Here is a 24,378-nt window from a genome sequence, read left to right as displayed (position 1 = left end):
TCCACGCTGAAGGAATAACATCGTGTAATAAAAATCAAGCCCGCAAAATTATAATTTGCCTAAAAACTGGTGGTAGGACCTCTTGTGAGTCCCCGCGGGTAGGTACCACCACTCTACCTGTTTCTGCCGTGAAGCAGTAATGCGTTTCGTTTTGAAGGGTGGGGCAGCCGTTGTAACTATTCTTTGAGACCTTAGAACTTATATCTCGAGGTGGGTGGCGCATTTACTTTGTAGATTTCTATGGGCTCCAGTAACCACTTAACACCAGGTGGACAGTGAGCTCGTCCACCCATAAAAGCAATTAAAAAAAAAAACGCGGCGCGGGAGCTGAGGGCCTCCAGGAACCAGGAACGAATGTGTTCATCTACAGAACGTGTCTCGCCGGATCTTCTCAGTGGGTCGCGTTTCCGATCTAGTGGTAGATTCTGCGAAGCACGGCTCTTACTAGGGCTAGTGTTAGCAAATTCAGGTTGATCGCGTGACTCACTTACCCGTCCGGCATAGCTGAAATAGCCCCTTAAGCTACCAACAAATAGATACGGAAAAAACAAGTACCAAAATACTTTTGATAGTTCCCACCTCATGTCTCAAAGCGAGTGTCTGATGTATCTGAGTTCCTATAACTACGTAATACCAATCGGATCTGACGTTCATTCATGTTTACCATTGTAAAAAAAAAAAAAAAGAAAAAAAAATTGCTTCAAACCCGTGGTTCAAACAATTCGGGAGGCTAAAATTAAAAAATCATTTTTTTTTTTTGGAATTTATTTATTCATCAATTTCAAACTACACCTTCATATTACATTGGTTTATAACTACTAAAAGCTATAAAATTTTTACCTAATTTCTGATCCGGACCTACTACACTTTTGAAAAATTTTGACACAGATTTCCGTAACATCCAAATAACGTATCCATTAATCATTATTCTACGTTTCATTACGCATCACTACATAAATTGTTACTCTAATAATGTTACATGAGTGAGAACAAATAAAAGCTTATAACGTTTAAGCGAATAGCGTTCAAAAATCGCGTATTGGCATGATCGTGGACCCGAAAATTGTCTCACTCAAGTAAAACGCAATCACTAAAACGGTAATTATATTAAAAATTAGTCTGCAAAAGCTGCTCTGCGGTGGTTGCATATTGATAACACACACGTTCATACGAGATATAGCTCGTTACTATTAAAATCTAAACGCTATACATGAAAACTTTTAACTCCTAAGCATAAATTAACATAATATGTTATAACGCAATTTAAAAGTTTCAATAAACACGTTTTCTAAAAATTCAGGTACATAAAATTAAAATTACATCTAAGGTAACTGATTTAGAGGAAGTTACATTTGAGATCGCTTATATTACACAAGAGAAATAAAAAAACACATTTGATATAAGTTACTTCAATCGCTAATTCAATACACAATAAATACCATTAATAAATGTTTAAAAGATACACATTTTTTTGGCTTTCATTGTAACAAACACAAAATCACAGAAATAATTCTAAAGGTTTCCTATACATAGTGATGTAGCTTTATAAATGTAACAGTTAAATGAACAAAAAATAATAACGTCTTCGTCTATTTAATAACCCAAAAATTAACTTAATTAAGTACACATCGTTACGTTGTCCAAAGATTATCGTTTTAAATAAATACACAAACCAAATCTTTATATATTCACTATGTATCGAAACCTAGTTAGCTGCTGCCTAAAGTAAATACTATAACTAGATCGTTGTATCTAAATTATTATGAGTGAAATAATGAAATCAACATAAAACCCTTACAGTGCATCAGCAATATTACGTTTAAGAGTATACCATGAGTTACTTGTCAATTTGTTCACAGGATTATGTGCTTTAAAACTAAAACGGATACTAAACAACATTTAGGAGAAAAATTCAGGAAAAATAGCATACTTATTAACGAATGCTATTTTATAAAGGGATTTATAAAATAGCATTCGTTAATAAGCATGCTATTTTTCAGATAAATATTAGTAATCAGTTGTTTAATGCACTGCACTATTTTGTTTTGTAATATTATTATAGCATTTTTAGTGTTTTATGTTGATACTATTGATAATCGAAAAACCTACCGAGGGCCCCATGAATACTAATCCTACTTAAGTCTAAAATTAACAAAACATAAATAAATCGTTGTGAACTGACATAACACGTGCTATATTTATTATTTTACGTGCTACTGGTTCAGAAACCTCTCATGCTGAGTGAATACTTAGGCTTCGCGAAACGATTACAGTCAAGCCAATAAACTATATTAAGATCCCGTAAAATGTGTCGGTCAAATAAGATTAGACAACCGCGTTTACGTGGATAGCATTACTTTGCTCACATTCGTATTACCGACTCGCGTATATTGATCGTGGTCGCAAAATAGATATGACACCATACGAAATCTCTCCCGCTATTTTTATTACTGTAATAGCTGGCATTAGCCGCACATGTTTAGTAGCGAAGGAAACATAAATTTCTTATCTATTTAATATTCATTTTTCTGGTATGAATTCTACCTCTTCAATCGCTACGAGTATAAGGTAAGAAATACTTGAATTTATTATTATATAGATTAATTTCAGATATCATATAATCACATGGTTATATAAAAGATAGTGTAAAAACTTAGCATAGAACCATCGCTCGGACTACAGATAAAATTGTAATGAAGCTTAATAATATATTACTGACCTAAGTCATTTACTAACGTAATAATTCTTGTAGGCGTCTTAATTAAAACACAATGAGAATATTCTCTGCGTTATCAATTTTCTGACGGAAATCGCTTCGTCACATTTGAGACAGCTGTATCGATTTGTGTAACCTAATTTCTAACTTTTAAAGTTACCATTTTAAATCCTTTATATTGTTATTTATATGTAATCTATGACAATTTGCAATGTCTATTTGTAAATTATCTTAATCGTAGTTAGATTATAGGTTCTCTCTAATTTCAAAATAGCAGCATACAAAACACACATATTAAGTTTGTTATTATCTTAAGAGTTATCTTAAGTGTATTTTACTAGAAAAAAATTAAGACAATCCTAGTTTTCGGGGAGTCAATTTCATAGTGTATCTCTTTTGGATGTTAAGCAGACAAACTTGGACCAATTAAACGGTAAGCGAAAGCAATTTGCGCAACATGGATGATGATACTACATATAATAATACGTATATATAATTCCACGTGTAAAATGTATGGTAGGTAATTTGCGCAATTAAATAAATTATGTTGGCGTGTCAAAGTGTGAGAATACATTTTAATGTTATTAGCAATTCGATATATATTTTTTTTTAGATAATTTTCAAATCATTCATGATATTAATCGCGGAAAAACAAATATACTACAAGTAATGGTTGCTGTTTTAAATTCTCTGTTCGAACCAGTTTAATCAAATCTACAGTGTCATCGTCGAAATACAATTCATTATTTACTTAAAGGAACTATTTCGGTATGTTTCCATAAATTCTGATAACGGCTCTATTACAAACACAAATTATTGTTGGTTGATAATATTAATTAAGTATGATAACGAACTAGCTGCCTTTAAAATTTTAGATAATGATTTTTTTGAATTTTTCGTAATCCATTGATTGGTCCGTTCCGAAATGTATCCGTGCTATTATCACGAAAGCAATAATTATATTTTGCGCCTCTAATGACTCACCGGTTTTAATAGTACAGGTGCCGAACATAAGGTTAATCACTATTGATTATATCTTTTACGTCAATCGATCTAAATGAACTAAGAGAGATACGCACGATAATTCGATAGCACTGACTAATCAAGTTTTATCGATATATAAATTTTTTTTCTAAGCTAAACAATCAGTTATAACATGAAGCGAGATACAAAATTACATATATGTAAATACAGGAGGATTACGTGCGAATAAAAAAGGTCACGTTACACGATTAGCTGTGATATCGACTAGCTTATATAAGTTCTACGATGAGCGATTATGATGAAGTTATGATGTTTTATTGGCGACTATGCCGAGACATATCCTAAGGTAATTCTTTGGTATTCTTTTACTGGAATCTAATTCTAAAGTTAAATAAATAGCTCCCTCACAATTGTGCTGTCATCGTCTTTGATCGACTATTTACACCTTGGCGTCGAACGTTCTAGGCCCTCTGGCCATCGTTCGCGGCGCTCCGAATCCATCCCAATATAATTTATTGGGTATATTCAAAGCAGGACAGCGGGCAGGGGTGTAGACAGTGCCATGTGTTCTGCTCCTCTCACGGGAAGTCTTTGGGCCGTGACGTAATGCCTCATCAGAGCCGGCACCGAAGGGAAGGCGGTAGAAGCACCGCCCAATGTGTAGCCTTCCGCACCTCGGCAGATACGCATATGCATGAAACCGCGCGTTGACCTGAAAACGACCGGTGATTGGTTAAAACATTGCAGGCGGAATGATAGATAAAACTATATTCTAATTTGAAGTTGTTTGAAGTTTGTAAATGATTGATCTATACAGGGTGTTACAAAACTAAGTAAAGTAAAGTACCGTAAAGCCGAAAGGAGCTTAAATGGGGCCTTATATTGAGTCCATTCACAATATCTAAGAACCGCAGTAACGCTGTATAACATACCACAAAAAATTAAAAAAAAAAAAAATTGTTATTTTCACTGATGCAATCCATATTTCAGTAAAATTAAAGAGTAAGCTACTACGCAGAATGTACCTACGTTTCTACTTAATTCGCGGGACGACAAAAGTATTAAAAGATTTGAAATTCATATTTTTTTTTTTCCAACTTGACATTTTTGGAAGCCAGTACGTGAGTACTTGAGTATAATGATAATAAATTATAAAGATAATAATTTGATAATTAATTTTATTTTTTACGGGGTATTTTGTAACACGTTGTATATTCATACGTGAAGCGAAAACTTTGTACCGCTTTTTACGGAAATTGCACTTACGGAGGTGTATGAAATTTTCCACACTTATAGAGAATATTGAAAAGGAGTGCAGAATGCTAATTTTTTTTTAATTATACATAATAAATACATTAAATCAATAGAAAAAACATTACGCACACTACCATGTATTTGACAAACGCACGCATATATACTCTTTCGTTAATTGTTAAAATCTGTGGTCAAATTGAGAATAGTTTGAGATAGAGAATTGAGATTAATATTTTTTGTCTTCAATATTATTTGTCTATAGTGTAGCCTTGGCGAAATCTGCGATTATAGAAGTATATATTCGTAGTATTTCACAATAGAACCAATAATAATATTCAAACTATAATTTCAAAATAATTATAGTGGAATTTCGACTACCGGGGTACAACTAGTTTGAAGTAAAAAAGTTATAGAACGTGTTTGTTTGTGTAACCAAAAATTAAACACGTAGTATTTATATACTTTGCGTGGTGGTAAAATTGTTAGTGCACCCGTCTAGGTACTGCTTCGCCCATTTCGACCGCAAGCTACGCATTTCGGTTTGAAATATGAGCAGCCTTTATACAAATCGTCGCCCTTCCATTTCGCTCTTATGACTCAGGGCGACATTCTCCTCGTGATATATTTAGGCTCCGGTAACGACTTAACAACAAAAGATAAGTCTCAAGCTCATTCGTCTATCGTCCGGCAACCAAAAATGAAAATACGTATTAAGGAAAAACTAACATAAAATTGACTTGCGTTCCAATCATTTTGAGTAAATCGAGTCCTTCGAATATTTAGACAGGTAAAATAATATGTTAGTAAACTTACTTTAAGCTAAGTGAATAATCGTGTTTCGCTGATTCACTGTTTCTGACCAAAAACGCGCCTTCGTCGGCATCCCTCAGCAGACTCTCGGCTTCAACGCGCGCTAACGTCCCATGATACCACCTAGGTAACAAAAAGAAATACATTATTAATAACCATTTTTATTCATTTATGGCTTAGATGGGTGGACGAGCTCACGGCTACCGGAGCCCATAGATAATAACAACGTAAATGCCGTCACCCACCTTGAGATACGAGTTCTAAGGTCTCAGTATAGTTACAACGACTGCCCCGCCCTTCAAGCCGAAACGCATTCCTGCTTCACGGCAGAAAGAGGCAGAGTGGTGGTACCTACCTACCCGTGCGCACTCACAACACGTCCTACCACCAGTAATTACGCAAATTATAATTATGCGGGTTTGATTTTTATTACACGATGGTATTCCTTCACCGTGGAAGTTAATCGTGAGCATTTGTGAGGAACGTATTTCATTAGAAAAATTGGTGCTTGCCTGCGGAATTCGAACACCGACATCGGATCGCTCGCCACGAATGCACCGGACGTCTTATCCTTTAGGCCACGACGACTTCACGATGACAATGTAATATAGATTAAAAGTGAACCAGGAAACACGTACCCTTGACGGTCAAGTGGGAGAGTAGCATCAACCAGATCTCGAGGCGGTGCTATAGGCCCCAAATTCAAATGCAATCCTTTGGATCCACTAGAGCCACTGCCGCTATCAAAGTTCAATTTCAAACTCGATTTGAGTTTATTACCTGAAAGACAAAAAATAATACATTGTCAATCACAATCTATAGATACTTGAAGGAAACAAAGTCAATAACACAAACGAAAATGTCAAGTTCTATAAAGAATCATGATAAGCCATCCTCGAAGTAAGAGAACGCTTAACTGAAGCAAACGTTTACAAATTGCTACGAACGTTTGGAGGGCAAAACTTTCCTCAAAAAGCACTCAAGCAAATTAAATATTGGAGGGCGTTAGACCAGAGGATTTCGCGTGCAACCCAGAGTCATACGTCTTAATCGGCATAATGCCTTAGCGTTTGCCTCTATTTCGATAAATCTGAAGATTTGACTCGACACACCCTTCTGTAACTCTCTTTTAGATAGACATGTAATTGTATTCGACTTAATCTTATTTCAGAAACAATAAATCGAATTGTTTTTAAGTAAACAAATTATCCATACCTTGGTTTAAATCTTCGACGCTTTGACTAGATGAAGCATTAGAAATGCCTCCTCCAAACTCATCATTGAGTTGCAAAGATTGACCCCGTAATTTGCGACGCAATTTCGGCATGTCAAATGGCAAGGTTCTTAAGTCGGCTTCGGCTTCTGCTCGTCTCCTCCTCAATTTCGGCATGTCGAACGGCAAATCAGATAGGTCGACATCATCATTCTTGCGTTCTTCTCCAGTGTTGCTATTCTTAAAATTGATGAACGCATTTCTGGAGTCAACACCTTCTCTTGAATGTATCGAAATACCACTGTCGGAGCCTTGAATTTCAGCATCACCAGTAGCGGAATGTCTGAATGTGAGATTCAGTAGATTGCGATTTTGTAACGCTCTACGTTTTGGTTTGGCAATAATTTCAACAGCTGTTTGGATTGTGGCATTGCCCGTATCCCCTTCTTCGGGTGACACCTTTTGGGAGTTGTTATTCTTATTGTTATCGGAAGTTTCAGATGCTGGTTCCTGTGAAGACTTGTCAGAAATGGGACTCAAGATGTTCAATTTAGCCGGATGGTGATGCCCAAACCCTAATTGCATGTGATGTGATTTCGAAAACGGAACATTGCCTGAATCTGAGCTGTGAGAGCTTAAAGAAGACGAATGACGACTTTCAGAACTGCTACTGCTTCTATCGCCTTCGCTATTGCTACTGCGTAATGATTCCATGCTTCCGCCACTGCTACTAGTGGCCATGCTTTCGGTACTAGAATATTTACGTCGTGGGCGAATCACGCCCGGCCTGCCCTTAAATTCCATTATAGGACCGACCCCCTTTGGCCCCGTGTACCGATTCATTTCAGGTGTGTCAGAATCGGAAGTGGGTCGGCCCTTAATCTCTAAAAAAATACCGTCTTTAGATTGTGCTCTTTCATCATCTCCATCGCGTGACTCGCGACTAGAATCCCTTAGACGTCCAATATCAAGTTCAGTTGAAACTGAACCTTTCACGTCCATACTAGCGTCACTGCTTGTCGGGGTATCCCGAGCGCGCAGTGACTTAACAGGCAATCTCAAATCTTTAAGGCGAGGATGTGCTGGCTGTGCCTGCGGTAAGTTGGGTGCACTTTTTATACTATTCATTGCAGAGCCATCTTTTTGTTGAAATTTTGTTGGCAAGGGGGCCGTGGATGGTGGTGATGGTGTGTAACCTCGCAGAGGCAATTGAGAGTTTGAAGCGACGCGTTCTTCGCCTTCAATGTGCACTTTTTCCAGTTCTTCTGACAAGGCACATGCATTGTTTTCATTTTCCCTTTTTTGACGTATCGTCGGGATTTTAGAACGACGTACGCTATCTGTTTTCATCGTCACCTTACGGCGACCCTTGAAATCGGGTTCACTGCGTTCAACTGCCTCAAACGCTGAAGATGCTGAAGAAATAATTTTTCGTTCTTCAGCTTGCAAAAGTGCAGGATGATTACTGACTCGGTCGAAGTCATCCAAATCATCATCAGAACGCGCAATCTTGCAATCAAAAGCTGTTTCGTATATCTGTCTGGTGGTCATTTCTTGCGGCCAGCGAGGCAGAGGCGCCGGCACGTAAAAGACGCTACGTGAAGCGTGATGCTCCTCTACATCTTCGGGCGCGGCGCACGCGCAGCCGGCCGCGTCGCGCCCGCGACGCCTTGGCGGCATCCACGCGCTCTCACCTGACGAAGAAGAGGATCGGTCTAGCTCACGAAATCCATCTTCAGCGACTGAGAATCGTTTAGGAAGATTTGGCCGCGGAGCAACGTGTGGAGCGTCTAGGCTAGCCGATTTTCGGTAACGAGGTCCTCGTGAAGATGAAGTAGACGAAACAGTTGGCGCAGACGGTGCCGGTGGCGGAGGAGCTGTTTTAAAGAGATCGCCGTAATAGTACGGACTTGGATTTCTACGCGGCGCGTTGGCGTATCGTGGATCCGAACGACCACTGTCAGGTGAATGTAGCGACGGTGCTGTCGCAAAAGGATCGAATTCTCCGAAATCGTCGTCTTCTTCGTCTTCAGATGTCGACGAGCGATCGTCTGATGATGATTCTATAACAACATGAAAAAATATTAAAATACCTAAACGAACAAGAACATGAAAAGGACGTATTATTTTTAACTATCAATTATTTTTAAAATGTTAGCGCATTAAGGCATAAGAAAGCTACCGTCGCTAACGAGCCAGACGCCGATCCAGAGTTTTCCTTGTACTTTGCGGCTGTCTGAAGAGCGTGCTAAGAGGTCTTGCGATTGTACTTTTTACTATAACTGAAGCGGCGGAATCAACTCAAAGAAATTACATTAATGTCAATAAAATCAGATATGCTGTGGTGTTTTCGGCTACATTATTTTATCACTCACATAAAACGTAAACGTTGATTTACTATCTAAAACAGATCCGAACTATAGATGGCCACTTGCGAAACTTTATCTACCCAATGATTTCACGAGGTCAATTCAAATAACATTATCATTTTGTTTATTCTTGAATATTTTATTGAAGGTTGAAACATAAAACATAAAATATTTGAATAATATATTAAAACATAAAATATTCGTCTTGCATTAAAAATGTGAATTTCCATTTCAATCGACTAGAACGACTTTCATCTGTTTAATGTTAATACCCCCACATGCTATGTGATGCTAATGCCATTCCGAACTTACACAAAATACCCTAATGAGAATCCTTTTGCTGTTACGCCAACAAAACTCTCACAGTGAATACTTCATGAACATAAAAGTCTGGATTTAAAACCCTCGAGCTGCGACGATGGGAAATAGCTAACGAATCGTATACCGAGCTCTGTATGTACGCTACTCTATAATAAACTTTTTGAAATGTTTTCCTACGTAAGAACGTTGTATGCTTTTGTTTTAATTCCGAGTTTTCTGTGCGCTCATTTAGATTATTCCGTGGAGCATTGTTTGTTGTTAATAAGGCTTCTTTATTATTGTCGTATAAAATAATACGATACTATCGTTTCTAGTTTCAATTGTGTTGCCGTTGTGAATTTCGCCGTATTATTAACCGGCTTCAAAAAAGGTGGAGGTTCTCAATTCGACTACATGCTTATTTTTTTTTTGTTAATTTGTTACCTCATAGCTTTTGACTGGGTGAATCGATTTTGATGATTCTTTTTTTATTAGAAAGCTGACGCTTCCTGTGTGGTCCCATTTCAATTTAGTCCAGTTCTGATAATGGTATCTATGAGAAAACCATATAGGTCTTAAATTTGCTTTAACTCAATATCACGCCAACCGATTTCGATGGTTGTTGTTTTAAGTGTATATTAATTTGTTTTGGAATATCTTGTTTTTTTCTATTTGAAGTCGGTTTTTGTTAAAGCATGTCTATTTACAATTATTATTTGTCTGTTTATGTAAATTAATGTCATCTAAATGTGGCATTGTTGGTAAATCATTGCAACTGATAACACCTTTATCAATGTATACATTTTGAAGGACAATACAGACATTAAAATTATAAAATTTCATCTATTTGATTTACAGTGGATACCACATGAACAAAACGACGCAAAACCGGACAAATTGTCTATTAGCGACAGCGGGACTACTACTGGAGGGTAAGTCATGTCATTACGTGTCGTAATTACTTTTCCGCGTGGATGGTCGTCTGCCCGCGACTCTAAATTTGTTAAATTGACGCGATTAACGTGTTAAATGTCTTTCTGAAACGTATTGGCAGTGAAACGGTTGAGGTAATCGACTTGTGTGTGCTCACTGATTTGGCTGTTCACTGGATTTAGAAGTATTTGTTTTACCATATGAATCATAAAAACAATAGTGTGAACAATTGAAACAAATTGATGCTTCGCGATAATATATTTCGCTAAGTAAAATTTTAATGTAATCTATATATTAATACGTGAAGCAAAAACTTTGTACACCTTTTTACAAAAATTGCGCGGACGGAGGCTATGAAATTTCCGACACTTATAGAGGATATTATAGAAAAGGAGAGCAAAATGCTTTTTTTTTTAAATTATGTATTAAAAATACATTACATCAATGAAAAAACATTGCACACACTACCGTGTATTTGACACACACACGCACGCATATATACTCTTTTGTTTATTGTTAAAGTCTATGGTAAAATTGAGAATAGTTTAATATTGTACGTCTTTAATATTATTTGACTATAGTGTGGCCTTGGCGAAAACTGTGATTATAGCGGTATAGTCTTCGACAATAGAGCCATAATAATGTTCAAACTTATAATTAAAATTGATAATTATGGCCGAATTTCAAATTTCGAAAACTACGAGCAGTAGGTACATATAGAACGTTATAATTTCACATCTATACAAATGACGTTCAATATTTTCATTTCCGACCCGTTGAGTCGAACAATGGTGACGTAGACGAATTACTTTAAAGAAATGTGCCGATTCACTATTTTTTTTTTCTTTGCTATTCAGTGTAGGACCACAAAGGCCCAGTTATTATCGCGAACATTTTTCTCAGTCTAGACGAGCGGAAAAACGACAATGGGCCTGATTAAAACTTGGCCATTGTTGTTTCAATACTATCCGGTATCAGTGACAAGACTCCCCTGTGGATTATAGGTGGCTTCTCATTTTTGTTTACAGGTAATCCCAGCAAAATGTTTAATTAAAACAGTACAAATCAGTGCGAGCATATTCTGAACCTGTACATGTACTTCCAGCCTGTCTGTTGCTATCGCGACGCAATCCTCAGTTTCGCTTTGAAGAGTAAGATAATCGTTGCACTAACAATCATTGGGACTTTGACCTCGTGTCTTAATGTGGGTGACGTTGTGGCCTGTGAGGCCTTTTAACCAGGAGTGTCGTGAGCTCATCTTCTTTTTTTATTGCCCTTGTAGGCAGACGAGCATACGGCCTGACGGTGATGGACGTCAGCAATTTCAGGGGTACAGTCACTGCCTAACTTTAAGTCGTCGTGGCCTAAAGGATAAGACGTCCGGTGCATTCGTATCTAGCGATGCTACGGTGTTAGAATCCCACAGGCGGATACCTACCCATTTTTCTAATGAAAGACGTACTTAACAAATTTTCACGATCGACTTCCACGGTGAAGGAATAACATCGTGTAATAAAAAATCAAACCCGCAAAATTATAATTTGCGTAATTACTGGTGGTAGGACCTCTTGTCAGTCCGCACGGGCAGGTACCGCCCTGCCTATTTCTGCCGTGAAGTAATAATGCGTTTCGGTTTGAAAGATGAGGCAGACGTTGTAACTATACTGAGACCTTAGAACTCATATCTCAAGGTGGTGGCATTTAGATGGCAGTTGTAGATGTCTTTAGGCTCCGGGAAGCCCTTAACACCAGGTGGTCTGTGAGGTCGTCCATCCACCTAAGCAATAAAAAAAATAAAAAAGTACTCTCCACATCTAGAGCTATTATCATAGTAACAACATTAAATGTATGGGCTGAATTTTTATTTGAAACTAGATGACCCGGCAGACTTTTTAGTGCCTCAATCGATAAATAAAAGACCTAAAATTTTGTATAAAATAAACTTAAAACAAACAAAAGGAATCCGTCCGACGGGGGACACATCAAAGGAAAAACAAAATTGTTTTTTTTTTATTTAATTCCGAGCATTTTCATATTTGACTTCCACGAATAATTCAAGACCAAAATTAGCCAAATCGGTCCAGCCGTTCTCGAGTTTTAGCGAGACTAACGAACAGCAATTCATTTTTATATATAATATAAGATAGATTAAATTGTAAAAAATGACAATATTTTCGTGGATCGGTGATGACCTATGTCGAAACGAATAATCAAAGAACCATTCTTTTTTTTTTCGTTTTAATAAACTAAAAAGTAGAATAGATATGTTTCAACCACTGTACACAATGGCTTAACTAGACTCAAGCGTGATTGTTTCAGTGGAAGAATAGAGCTTTTGTTTCAATGTCCCGAGAGATGAGCTAGGACACGATCCTTACGCTTCAGAGCTGGTTGTGTGTGGGAAACGTTGCGGAATCATAAACAATGTTTACGGAGTAGTAGTAGTAAGAAAATTTTGTAGGGAGAGGTTTCGTTTAAAAAAAATTTGTTGTCTGTAAAGTCGGTTTACTGACGATAGTTGAACGTGACAACGTCATAAGAAAATACGCCTCAGAGCGAGGTAACGCCGCATGAGTCATGTTTTTTCGTGCGTGCAGCCGGCTCCATCGAATTATAAGACGTTGTCACGTCAAAAACAGACAAATTTACTAGCATTTCTCTGTATTTGTGCATTAATGTTTTCATTTAATTACGCGGATAATACTTGAGAACTATGATACAGAACGGTAAATGTTCGGTTCAAAAGACTTATACACGAATCAGGTTAAACAATAATTGAATTATTCACTCAATTGCATTACGAAATTGCCAGGATGTTTTGCCAATCGGAACGCGCGAAATAAACTTAGACATTCCGCTAGTTACGTGCAAACTACTTCAAACTTATTACAACATAAACGGAAATATGATATTTCGCTTCATTGAACAGATTGGTAAAAGTTGCATCTACAAAGTGTACGATATTGTATTTTATAATAACTATCTGTTTGCTGATTTTGATTACGCTTATCAAAAATATCGATAAAGTTTTTATCGCGTAGTTTACCCAATGTTGATAACTCACTATCTATAAATACAAAATCGGCTAATAATAACTTTCTCAATGATATCAAAATCAAATTTTCTTTCATAAAAGTATGTTTTAATGATATATTTTTGAATTTATGAGTTTTGTAATTCAATTTATTTAATACGTGAAGCAAAAACTTTGTACCCCTTTTTACGAAAATTGCACGGACCGAGGAGTATGAAATTTCCCACACTTATAGAGAATTTAGAGAAGTGCAGAATGCTAAATTTTATTTTAAATTATGCTTAAAAATACATTAAATCAATAAAAAGAACACTACACAAACTACCATGTATTTGACACAACATATTCATATAAACATACTCTTTGTGTATTGTCAGTTGTCAAACTTTTGTTATTGTTTAAAGTCTGTGGTCAAATTCAGAATAGATTAATATTGTTTGTCTTTAATATTATTAGTTTAGTTTTGGCGAAATCTGTGATTTTATTATAGTAGTATAATAGTGTTTGACAATAGAACCATAGCAATGTTCGACTTCGAAATTCGAATTTCGACTACTGCGTGACCACTAGTTCCATTTAATAATAATATTTCTAATAATTCTATAGACTCACCTGATTCGTAATATTGTTGTGACCTATGTCTCGATTGCTTCTCGTGCCTCAACGGGGCAGACGGGGCTGGTTCTGGTGGCGATTCTACGGAGCCCTCTGGGGCGCTTTCTGGGCTCCGTCTGGACACGCCAGGAGCGGATAAGTCGAAGTCCGTACGTCTGGCCGACTCGTAGTCCGCGCGGCGCCGAGCTGACTCCGCGTCGAACTCGGCTCGTCTCCCTGAATCACCGTCGAACTCGCGTCCGTAATATCTCCGACTTTCGTATTCGTAAGGACGCCGACTGTCAAAGTCGTAGTTGGATCTACGCGACTCGTAGCGCCATCTGGCCGCTTCGGGCGAACGACGCGTTTCTCGGGAGCGGCGGCTGCGTTGTGGCGACCGCCGGGCTGTGTCGCGTGGTGTGCAATACGCTTCTATGAATTCGACCTGCAACATAACAAAACAAATTAGATGAACAATTTCTTTTTTTTTGGAACGAAGTTCCTTATGGGACGATGCGGAGGGGTACCATAACCGGGAAAAAACGTCCGTAACATAAGATTTTTATTAGTAATGCACACAGTGTACGACTTAACTTTGTAATAACGTACAAATTAGTAATGCACACAGTGTGCGACTTAGTAATTACGCAAATTCAAACTAACGTATACAAAATCTAGGGCCGGTACTCGAAAGTTAATCAAGGTGAACTGTTAATTGTTGCGCATCAAACACGCCCGATGTTCTGCAAGAGTCGTCGCATACCAAAGCAGCTATTAGTCGAGAAGAAGCCCTCGATCATGAAGGTCGATTATGTGGCAGAGTAAAGTGGTAATAAAATGCAGCGGTCACATATTCGGCGACCGTAACGGTCGGTTAGACGTCCTCTTTCCCCTCGAACGGGCGTCATTACCGCGACCCGTTTGTGTTTATGGGGACGGATATAAAGAATATTATGAGATATTGTGCCTGCATCGACGATACTATGAGGTGATAACATTTCGGGGAACGGACGACGTCAAATTTAGTTCGTGTTAGGACAAATTTTTATAACGCCTCGTATCATCCGCGCCGTTGTATTTTTTGCGCTAACACCAACCGTATAGACTCGCCCGAAACTCGTCTCGACACTTGCAACTTCAGTGAAACGTTTAGACACCAAGAATATTCACTCAAAGCCGTATTCTACAAACAGACGTAAATTAACCAAACATTAGATAATTCTTATTGCCTCCTGCTGAAACAAAGTGAATCGACACCAAAACAAGCACCTAGAATGTTTATATTCGAATCTGTTTATAAAATAATATCTGCTTAACCCGAGGGTGGTTTCAGACCATTAGAGGCAGTGATGAGTTCCCGCTTCCGCGCCTCCGGACATGGAGGGTCTCTCGTACCAAGAGTTCTCATTAAGGGTTAAATTAGTTCAGACTTGGAAGGATACAGTTTCCAGTGTTGTTCGCGTGAATGCCGGATAAATATTTCGATCATTAAAATTAAACATGAATAAATTATTAGTGATGGTAAATTAAATGAGCTTCGTACGCTTGTAAGTCAGTCAGAGAGAGCACCGTAGTGAATGTACTTAAAAAATAAAAGAAACTCGCTTGTGCAAAAGGAACACAAAGCATCCGATCCGGTTCAGGCCCGAGGGCAGTTCCCTTTTAAACTTTTCTATAGAAGGGTAGGGACGCCTCATCTGGCACATTGTTTAATGATTCCTCGCTATGCATAAAATTTATTTACATAATTAAACGTCGACCGCGCCTCCCCTGTTTTGATTCGCGATGTCTACAGTGATTTCTGTCTTTACATTTGCATATTTGTTTAATTAAGCCATCTTTCGTTTACTTCGGACATACCAGAAAGCCATGTACCACAAATAAAGCTATACATATTTTTTTAAATCGCCTGAGATGTGTAATGGTGTTACATTAGATTCGTTTTCTTCCAAAAATATTTATAACGATTAATGAAACTCACTATAAATTCGATGTACACATATTTCATGCATTGAAATTCTTTCTCCAGAGTCAGCTTTGTATAGTCTCTCGCTTTATTTACTGATTCAAATCAATACCGTCGGGCGTAAGGGTTAACTTTGAAAGGGATCAAATTGAATTCAGCTCAAGCACACATGTTCGCATCTGGCCATTCGTCAATTGTATGTATGTACCTACTATATATTTATTGTACAATAATAGTAGTCAATAGCTGGTTTCCTGTACATATAAATCTACGTTTGAACGCCACTGATAGATGTCGCAATAAAATATTTAAACTTCCTGTTTCTATTGAATCCGTTCTTACAATCACTTCTTGTTTAATATACTTAATAGAGGTGTACTAGTTGATAAAGCATGTTCGGAATGTCGAATTATTTGTCACTTCAGTGAATAAAACAAAACAATGCGAATTTGACCTTGTTGGATTGCCAACAACAAACAAAATTTAAAATAGACAAGATTTCTAAGTTTGTATATTAAAATATATTGCAGATATATTAAAAATGTAGGAATTTGTCTTGAGGTTCGTTTTTGTCGATATCTGACATCATCGAACATCCATAAAATCCAAATTAGATTTTTTTATCGAATTCTAACGAAGCGATAGCGATGCAAAAGTTTTCGTAGTAAGATTTAGATTTTTTCTTATAATAACGCTAACAACTGCAAAAGGTACTACAGATTTTTGTTTTTGTTTTTAATTTTCAGTAATCAATATTTCTAACCTACGACCTTTCCAAGCTAATTGGATAGCACTGTTCTTACCTCTATTCGACAATGTAATTAGCATACTTAATGATGGCAGCGTTTACTGTTGTCACTTTCATATTGAATCAGACATAAAGTATGATAGGCAATCAAGAAATCGCCAGCAGCTCCATTTACAAAACTATTTTGAATTGTTAATTTTTCATCGTGATCTACATACCGAAATTCTATAGACGATTCCGGGTTCGCCCGCAATGAGTAATACAAACAGTATGAAGGATGTGGGACAAGACACGAAGCTTTCAGACGTCCGGGTGAGTCAGCCCAGTCCGATGTATAAATACCGGAGACACGCCTGCTGGGATCCCAAGCTAAAATAGCTCGGTTTGGTGTCGCGTGACTACGGTATGGTAATGCGCATAGGTATAGGTATAGGCTTAATATGAAATATCCCCGACAATATTTAGAACGTATTTTTGGGCCGGTGACTCACTCCATCCGAATACGTATTGTAATTTGTCGCGTGCTTTCTTTTTGAGGTCATCGGGAATAGGTTTAGGAAATTTGTTTCGAAAACGGCGACCGCGTGTATTTTATGATCAGATTATGTCAGACTTACACAGACGTTTGTTCTGTGAATCAAAACGTAAACATTAGATAAAAGATGATGGAAAGATTTAAACGTTGATACGTAAACATATTGTCGTGCATTGAATAACTAAACTATTATTCTGATGTTATTATTCAAATGGTAACCTTAATTTGTAATCCAATTGGTACAATTATTATAATATAGTAAACGCTCTAAAACAAATTTGAAATTTAATTATAAATTTATTTATAAAGATGTTCCGCATTACGGACCTATCTTATGGTCCGTTGTGTTACAGATCTGTTGTAGTCTTTAATTAAGAAGCAATTGCATCCGAATCTAGATCGTGACTCACCTTAATATGATTACCGGCTTTGTTTACAATAACAAAGATAGTAAATACATAAATAGATAGAACGAGACACAATCGCTAAGAGAAATTTAAAAAAAGATAAATGCAAACAATAAAGTAGATCGTACGTTAGAATTCGTTAAGATGAAATCGCATTTGCCATTAACCATTGGCACAGTCATGTCCTATGTACGCGACATCGCCAACTGCCGTCTGGTCACGCTCAGCAAACAGTCGACCGCAAACAGGTTCATACAGCTGAATTAACATTATTCTTTTGCTCTTTTCACTTTCAATGCGAAGCTAGGACGTGCATTTCAATTATTCCAACATTTGGCTTTGAGCACCCATGTCTGTCATATGTCTAGTCACGGGTAGGTATTTGGAACAGACCGTGAAGGAAATCTAAGGAGCATTGAAGCCGTTAATTCGGTGAACAAGTTTCAACCTAGCCAATAGGCTTTAAGGTCTACTTTGTTGGAATCTTGTCTTGCTGAGTCAGAGTAAACTAAGCACACAATTGTTGGAAATGACAAAACAAGCGAAGGAAATAAGCTTAATTACTGAGTTGCGAGTCCGAATCGCCTAAAGGGCCAAGGGTCTCGTTAAGTAATCCCTTACGACTGTTTCAATGGGGGAAGTAATTATGGAAGAAATTTTCAACACCTTCTTGAAAAGGTCAACGTGCTTCAGAATATTAAGAACACTTATGTTGAATATGATATAATAGAAATATTAATGATTACTTTTGATTCGTTCGATGAAGTGCAATTAAAGTTGGGAATAATTAAAGAATCACAGTGCAAAGCTATGGAATCCGATACACTGCACATAAAGCACTCAAAAATTACCGCAATTTAGAACTTGACAATTCATCACTTTTACAGTGTTTGAATTGTTTTTGCAATTACTTAGTATTTAGTACAATTACTTTGTTGTTTGGGGCTGAAGTAAGCACTATATCACATCTTTTTATAAAAAAATTCTATTGGTAGAATTGACGCGATCTTTCTGGCATTAAATGGTTACCAATACTCGTGGGAGTCAGCAATGCTCGTGGCCCGAAGAACTTTAAGAAAGTTTAAAGAAGACATCATAGCGCTCTGGGAACACAGTATAGAGGAACTTGTTCCAGAGCCGAATGGTAGGTACGTGATAAAAATGATCTTGTGCGTAGCTTTATGAGGTGAACCCTAAGGTTCCAGGAAATAGGCATGTATTCTGCATCGCTGATGGGTGGTGCGATGATATAAGAGATGGTAGGGTCAATCCAAACAATTCCTCAAAGCCCTTCTTACCATGAACATACGGTGCAAAGTAAAGTTTGTGCGGTGTTTCCTCACGATCCGTAAGATCAAGATTACCGAAAATCTAAACGACCCTCTTCTCGAGTCAAAATTATTTGACAGTAATAAGAGCTTGGAGCTATATTCCACACGAGGCTTAACCTGTGGCTTAACTACATAAATGTTATGTCAAAATATCTAAAAGTAGATTTTAAATCAACACGTAAATCATTTATCAATGATTTATCATATTCTTTTGATAGCCATCGAACTGAAGATCAACAAAATGAATATTTTTTTAAGCAATCCAAATACGGTTATTCACAGCTTCGAAACAAGTTTTATTGGAGTTTATATAATTTCTTTCGAGATTCGCAATCGTCGAACCTGCGAGAGTAAACTTTGCTCTCTGAACTTCTAACAGAGTTAAGTCAACCCCGGGGATCGCCCGAAGCCCCTAATCAATATTTACTTACTGCTCTTTGTAATTCATTGTTTTTTGTACATTTGTATCCTATTAAATTATTAATATCTCAATCGGATAAACAAACAACAAATTCTATGTTCCCATTTACTGCATCCATATAAAAAATTTCAAGAAGATCTTCGTCAAATGTTATACATAATAATTATTTATTAAAGGTACTGCGACAACTGGGTAACTCACCACATGCACGACCAGGATCCACTGAACCATCTGCCTCATCTTCGCGATCAATTTCTTGTTTGAAGGCATTTTTCATCCGTTCATAAATCCAAATTATCACAATTAAATCCAATAGTATGTTTAGAATCCACAAATAGCAAGGTACGACCACTAACTATCGACCGCACTCACTACTGACACGCACACACACAAACTAAAACTAGAACTACACTTTCACGAAAACTTGTTCTTGTCCTATGTACTAAACACGAATAGTTTTAAAGTACGAATAGTAGCTTATCTCGCCACTTATTTGTTAGGTCTAGGCGATTGGCAGAGTAACCTCCGATATAAACGCCTAAGAGAGTTCGGTTACTTGACGAGTCCAACTGTAGACTGACAACACTACACAAACGCTATACGCGAATGTGTAAAACGGTGACTCATCGCCCCGCATACTGTTTACCGAGGCTTGAGTCATCGCGGTCGTAACAGCCCCAACAAGCGCTGCAGCGCTATAACAAGCTACATAATAAACTGGTATATTAAACCCACGTAGCTGCAAAGCGTTATTATGCTTCATTGAAGATAAGCGACTCCATTAATACCTCCGTTCCGCACGTGTCGTAGAATGAGCTGAGCCATAATGGACCTTAGCCGTTGCTAGATAAAGGTGCCAGGCTTTCGAAACAGTCTTGGGTAACGAAACGTAAACTTTCGCGTTCGTATTCGGTTCTTGAGTTATGTTGTATTACGCTCGACTAGGTCGAATGCCGTTTTGAGGTCGTTTACTTGATACAATGAAATGCCTAACAACGGTAGCGGGGAATTGTCTCAGGAATGTCGATCTGATCAACCTAATAATTAAAACAGATAGGTACTAGTTAGATAAGAAATAGTTGCGGCTACTTTAGAAACTATATTTATTGCTTTGGCTCGCGCCTAGTACGTTTCAAACGAGACTAATGGAAATTTAGATGAAATTGCATCTAACGATGTTTTAAAGCTACTTGTTAGAAAACAGTTTTTGTTCAAAATGGAATTTTTAACAATTATTTTTGGAGATTTAACAAGTTTTTTTATCTGTGGCCTCACAGAGGATATGCCGACAGAATCTATATATTAATACGTAAAGCAAAAACTTTGTATCCCTTTTTAGGAAAATTGCGCGGACGGAGGAGTATGAAATTTTCCACACTTATAGAGAATATAGAGAATAAGTGCACAATGCTAATATTTGTTAAAAATAATGCATAAAAGATACATTAAATCAATAAAGAAAACATTACACACACTACATACCATGTATTTGACGCACACACGCATGCATACCTACTATTTATTGTCAAACTTTTGCTCTTGACGTCTGTTGTCAAATTGAGTATAGATTAAATATTGTTTGCCTTTGTTAATATTTTTATAGTGTAGCCTTGGCGAAATTTGTAATTAAAGAAGTATAAAATACAATCATAATAGTGTACAAACTTACAATTCCAATTAATTTTAGTCGAATTTCGACTACTGCGGGACCTTTAGTATTTAAAAAAATAGAGAATTTGTAATTTATAAATGCATTACTTAAATGAACAATTTGTACGAAGTATGAACAATTTACTCAACACATTTTTTTTTTATTAATTGTGTACTTTTATATCACTTCAATGTTAATCACATTTTAAATTGTTCTTTTATTTAATTTGTCTCGCATTTTACGTGAGTCATTCCACAAATTTTATAACAATAGGTAAAACTTTTGGCGCTAAATCAATTTAGATAGCATTCCAGCTATAATTACATAGTGAGTCATCCGATATTTTGGCAAACTAAAATTAGAAAGGTTCTGTTAATACATGATTACTACAATGTGGTATGTGGACAGACGGATTACAGTCTGGCGAATTTCACCGTTGGTAATAAAAAAACACATCAGTTTTTTTTTTTTTCCTACCTAAGCTGATAGCCTTAAGAGGCTATATCAGCGTAACCTTAACTAGTAAGTGAGTTCACGGGGCTCAAACCTGACGAAGTTGCTAACACGAACCCTAGCAAGAGCCGTGCTTCGCAGAATCTACCACCGGATCGGAAACGCGACCCACTGAGAAGATCCGACGAGAAACTCAGTGGGCTGTGTCTGAGGGTTAATTTACTCGTCGAGCTCCTTCGTCGCAAGCGACGGGTTCGACGAGAACGGTGACCGGTGCTTGAAGTACCTAAAAGCACCGTTAGTGGATCGGGAGGATCCGAGATGACGTGTTTGGGGCGACGTCGACTGCTTCCATTCTTTCCGCAGGATCGGGAATGACACATCAGTAAGCAAATAATATTGTAAGCGATATTATTTAACCAGAAGTTCGCAGTCAAGACTAAAGATATTTTTTTGCTTAGATGGGTGGACGAGCTCACAGCCCACCTGATGTTAAGTGGTTACTGGAGCCCATAGACATACACAACGTAAATGCGCCACCCACCTTGAGATATAAGTTCTAAGGTCTCAAGTATAGTTACAACGGCGGCAGCCGGCTGCGGCTTCACGGCAGAAATAGGCAGGGTGGTGGTACCCACTCACCCGCGCAGATTCACAAGAGGTCCTACCACCAGTAATTACAAAAAAATATAATTTTGGGGGTTTGATTTTTATTACACGATGTTATTCCTTCACCGCGGAAGTCAATCCTGAACATAATTTGTTGAGTACGTATTTCATTAGAAAAATTGGTACCCGCCTGGGATTCGAACACCGGTGCATCGCTAGATACGAATGCACCCGGACGTTTTATCCTTTGGGTCACGACGACGTTTAGAGTGTCACAACGTTTAACTAAATTCGATAAATAAGATGACATTTAATTTTAAGCTACAAATTGATGGAGAGTTGTAAAATGTTAATGTTTTTTTTTCATTCAAATCCTACTATTGATAAACCTACGCCCACGTCACGATGTTAGTCAAAATATCCATAAATTTATTCGTACAACAAGATTTACATATTTTATTTATATGCGACTAGCGACCCGCCCTCGCTTCGCTTCGGAAACATTAAAACACACATGAAACCAAAAAAATAAAATAAAATAAAAATTAAAAAAAAGTAGCCTATGTTCATCAGGGACAATGTCGGCTTCTAATGGAAAAATAATTTTTCAAATCGGTCCAGTAGTTTCGGAGCCTATTCGAAACAAACAAATAAACAAATCTTTCCTCTTTATAATATTAGTATAGTATAGATATTATTCGTTCGCATAAGAAATAATTATGTAACACAATCGAATCAATAAATTATGTGTGCGCGTCACATTTTAGATTCTTCAAACAAGTTTGCTTATTCATTTGACGTCAATTGGCTCTGTGAAGTCTGTTTTTTTTTTAAGATAATTTTTCCTAAGTTTGTTTGTTACCTTTACTTAGCAGTTCCACGTATTTTTTGTCTTCATCCTGTCATGTACTTTCCTGAATTAATGAGTTCCTTAATTGATCAATGTTAATGATAAACATTATTTATTATTTCTTTATTTATTAGTGTGATACTCAGAAAAAGATGTGTGGTGTCGTGGGACACCGGATTTTTTTATTGATAAAAATAATAATAAAACTACTTTACATAGTTATCAACTTTATGTTATTCACAATCATTTATAAAAAATATATAATAAAAATATTATGTTATTTTTGTACGTTATTACAAAGTTAAGTCGTACACTGTGTGCATTACTAATAATAATCTTACGTTACGGACGTTTTTTCCCGGTTAGGGTACCCCTCCGTATCGTCTGATAAGGAACTTCGTTCCAAAAAATAACTAGACAGTACTAAGAAAGTTGAACACAAAGGCACTGTTTATTTCTTTGAGAAATCTTCATACTAATTAAATGTTTTAATTTATTTCAGTTTAGTATAGTAGTAATTTGATGTAGGATTAGTATCTTAAACCAACTTAACACTGGTTTTTAAGATGCTAAAAGTACCTCGCTTTCCGCGGAGTACATGCAGGCACACATTTTGTAACTCAGAAAGCATTAAAGACGTAGTATTTTCATGGAATAAAAAGAAGCTTTTGTTACTTTGGGTCTATCAACTTTTTTTTTAATGATTGAAAGATTAATAGTGGCCCAGAGGTCTTTCCAGTTTCATCAGGACAGATGGGCGGGCAAAGGCTCAGCCAGGAGGGGTGGGATTTGCTAACAACTGCCCGAGCGCCTCCGAAAGAGACCTAACAACTCAAGAGCGATTGTTTCGCGAAAGAATCTACTACCGGATCGGAATCGCGACCCGCTGAGAAGATCTGGCGAGAAACTCAGCAGGCTGATGCATGGGTTAGGTTGCACGTCGACCTCTTTATCGAGTTCGACGAGTACGGTTACCGGGGTCCCAAAGCCTGCTCCTAGTGTTAGAACTGGTCTATCAATTACCAGTTCATTATTAGATCCTTGTTGGCACCTAAAATCACGAACCTGCAAAAAAACTATCGTATTTACCTATAGCAGATTTATCCGTATTTTCCGAATTATGTCATTTTACTCTGATAAACTCTGCGTTGAGCTAGGTTATAAACTATGTCCCGGGACCTGGGCGGGCCCCCCGGTGCG

At 37.2% G+C, this 24,378-nt stretch overlaps 1 protein-coding gene across 2 annotated transcripts in view; it reads right to left on the bottom strand.

Annotated features, from left to right (window-relative positions):
* Positions 1-747: 747 nt before the first annotated feature.
* hwt (SH2 domain-containing adapter heavyweight) overlaps positions 748-24,378 on the bottom strand; it is a 244,783-nt gene continuing 221,152 nt past the window's right edge. Inside the window, exons 1-6 of one of the 2 annotated variants that reach the window (XM_089736249.1) lie at positions 19,817-20,203; positions 14,226-14,652; positions 6,980-9,040; positions 6,403-6,544; positions 5,768-5,887; positions 748-4,412 (exon numbers count right to left, since the gene is read on the bottom strand). In XM_089736249.1, the coding sequence (XP_089592375.1) occupies positions 4,226-4,412; positions 5,768-5,887; positions 6,403-6,544; positions 6,980-9,040; positions 14,226-14,652; positions 19,817-19,885 (3,006 nt within the window). In that variant the 5' untranslated portion in view covers positions 19,886-20,203 and the 3' untranslated portion in view covers positions 748-4,225. Of the gene's footprint in view, positions 4,413-5,767; positions 5,888-6,402; positions 6,545-6,979; positions 9,041-14,225; positions 14,653-19,816; positions 20,204-24,378 lie in introns of those variants that run through there. The other variant, XM_089736248.1, reaches the window with a different exon arrangement.

The sequence above is a fragment of the Bombyx mandarina genome, chromosome 21 (assembly GCF_030267445.1).
Source record: "Bombyx mandarina strain Sakado chromosome 21, ASM3026744v2".
Lineage (NCBI taxonomy): Eukaryota > Metazoa > Arthropoda > Insecta > Lepidoptera > Bombycidae > Bombyx > Bombyx mandarina.
This window is presented reverse-complemented; position numbering and strand designations above follow the sequence as displayed.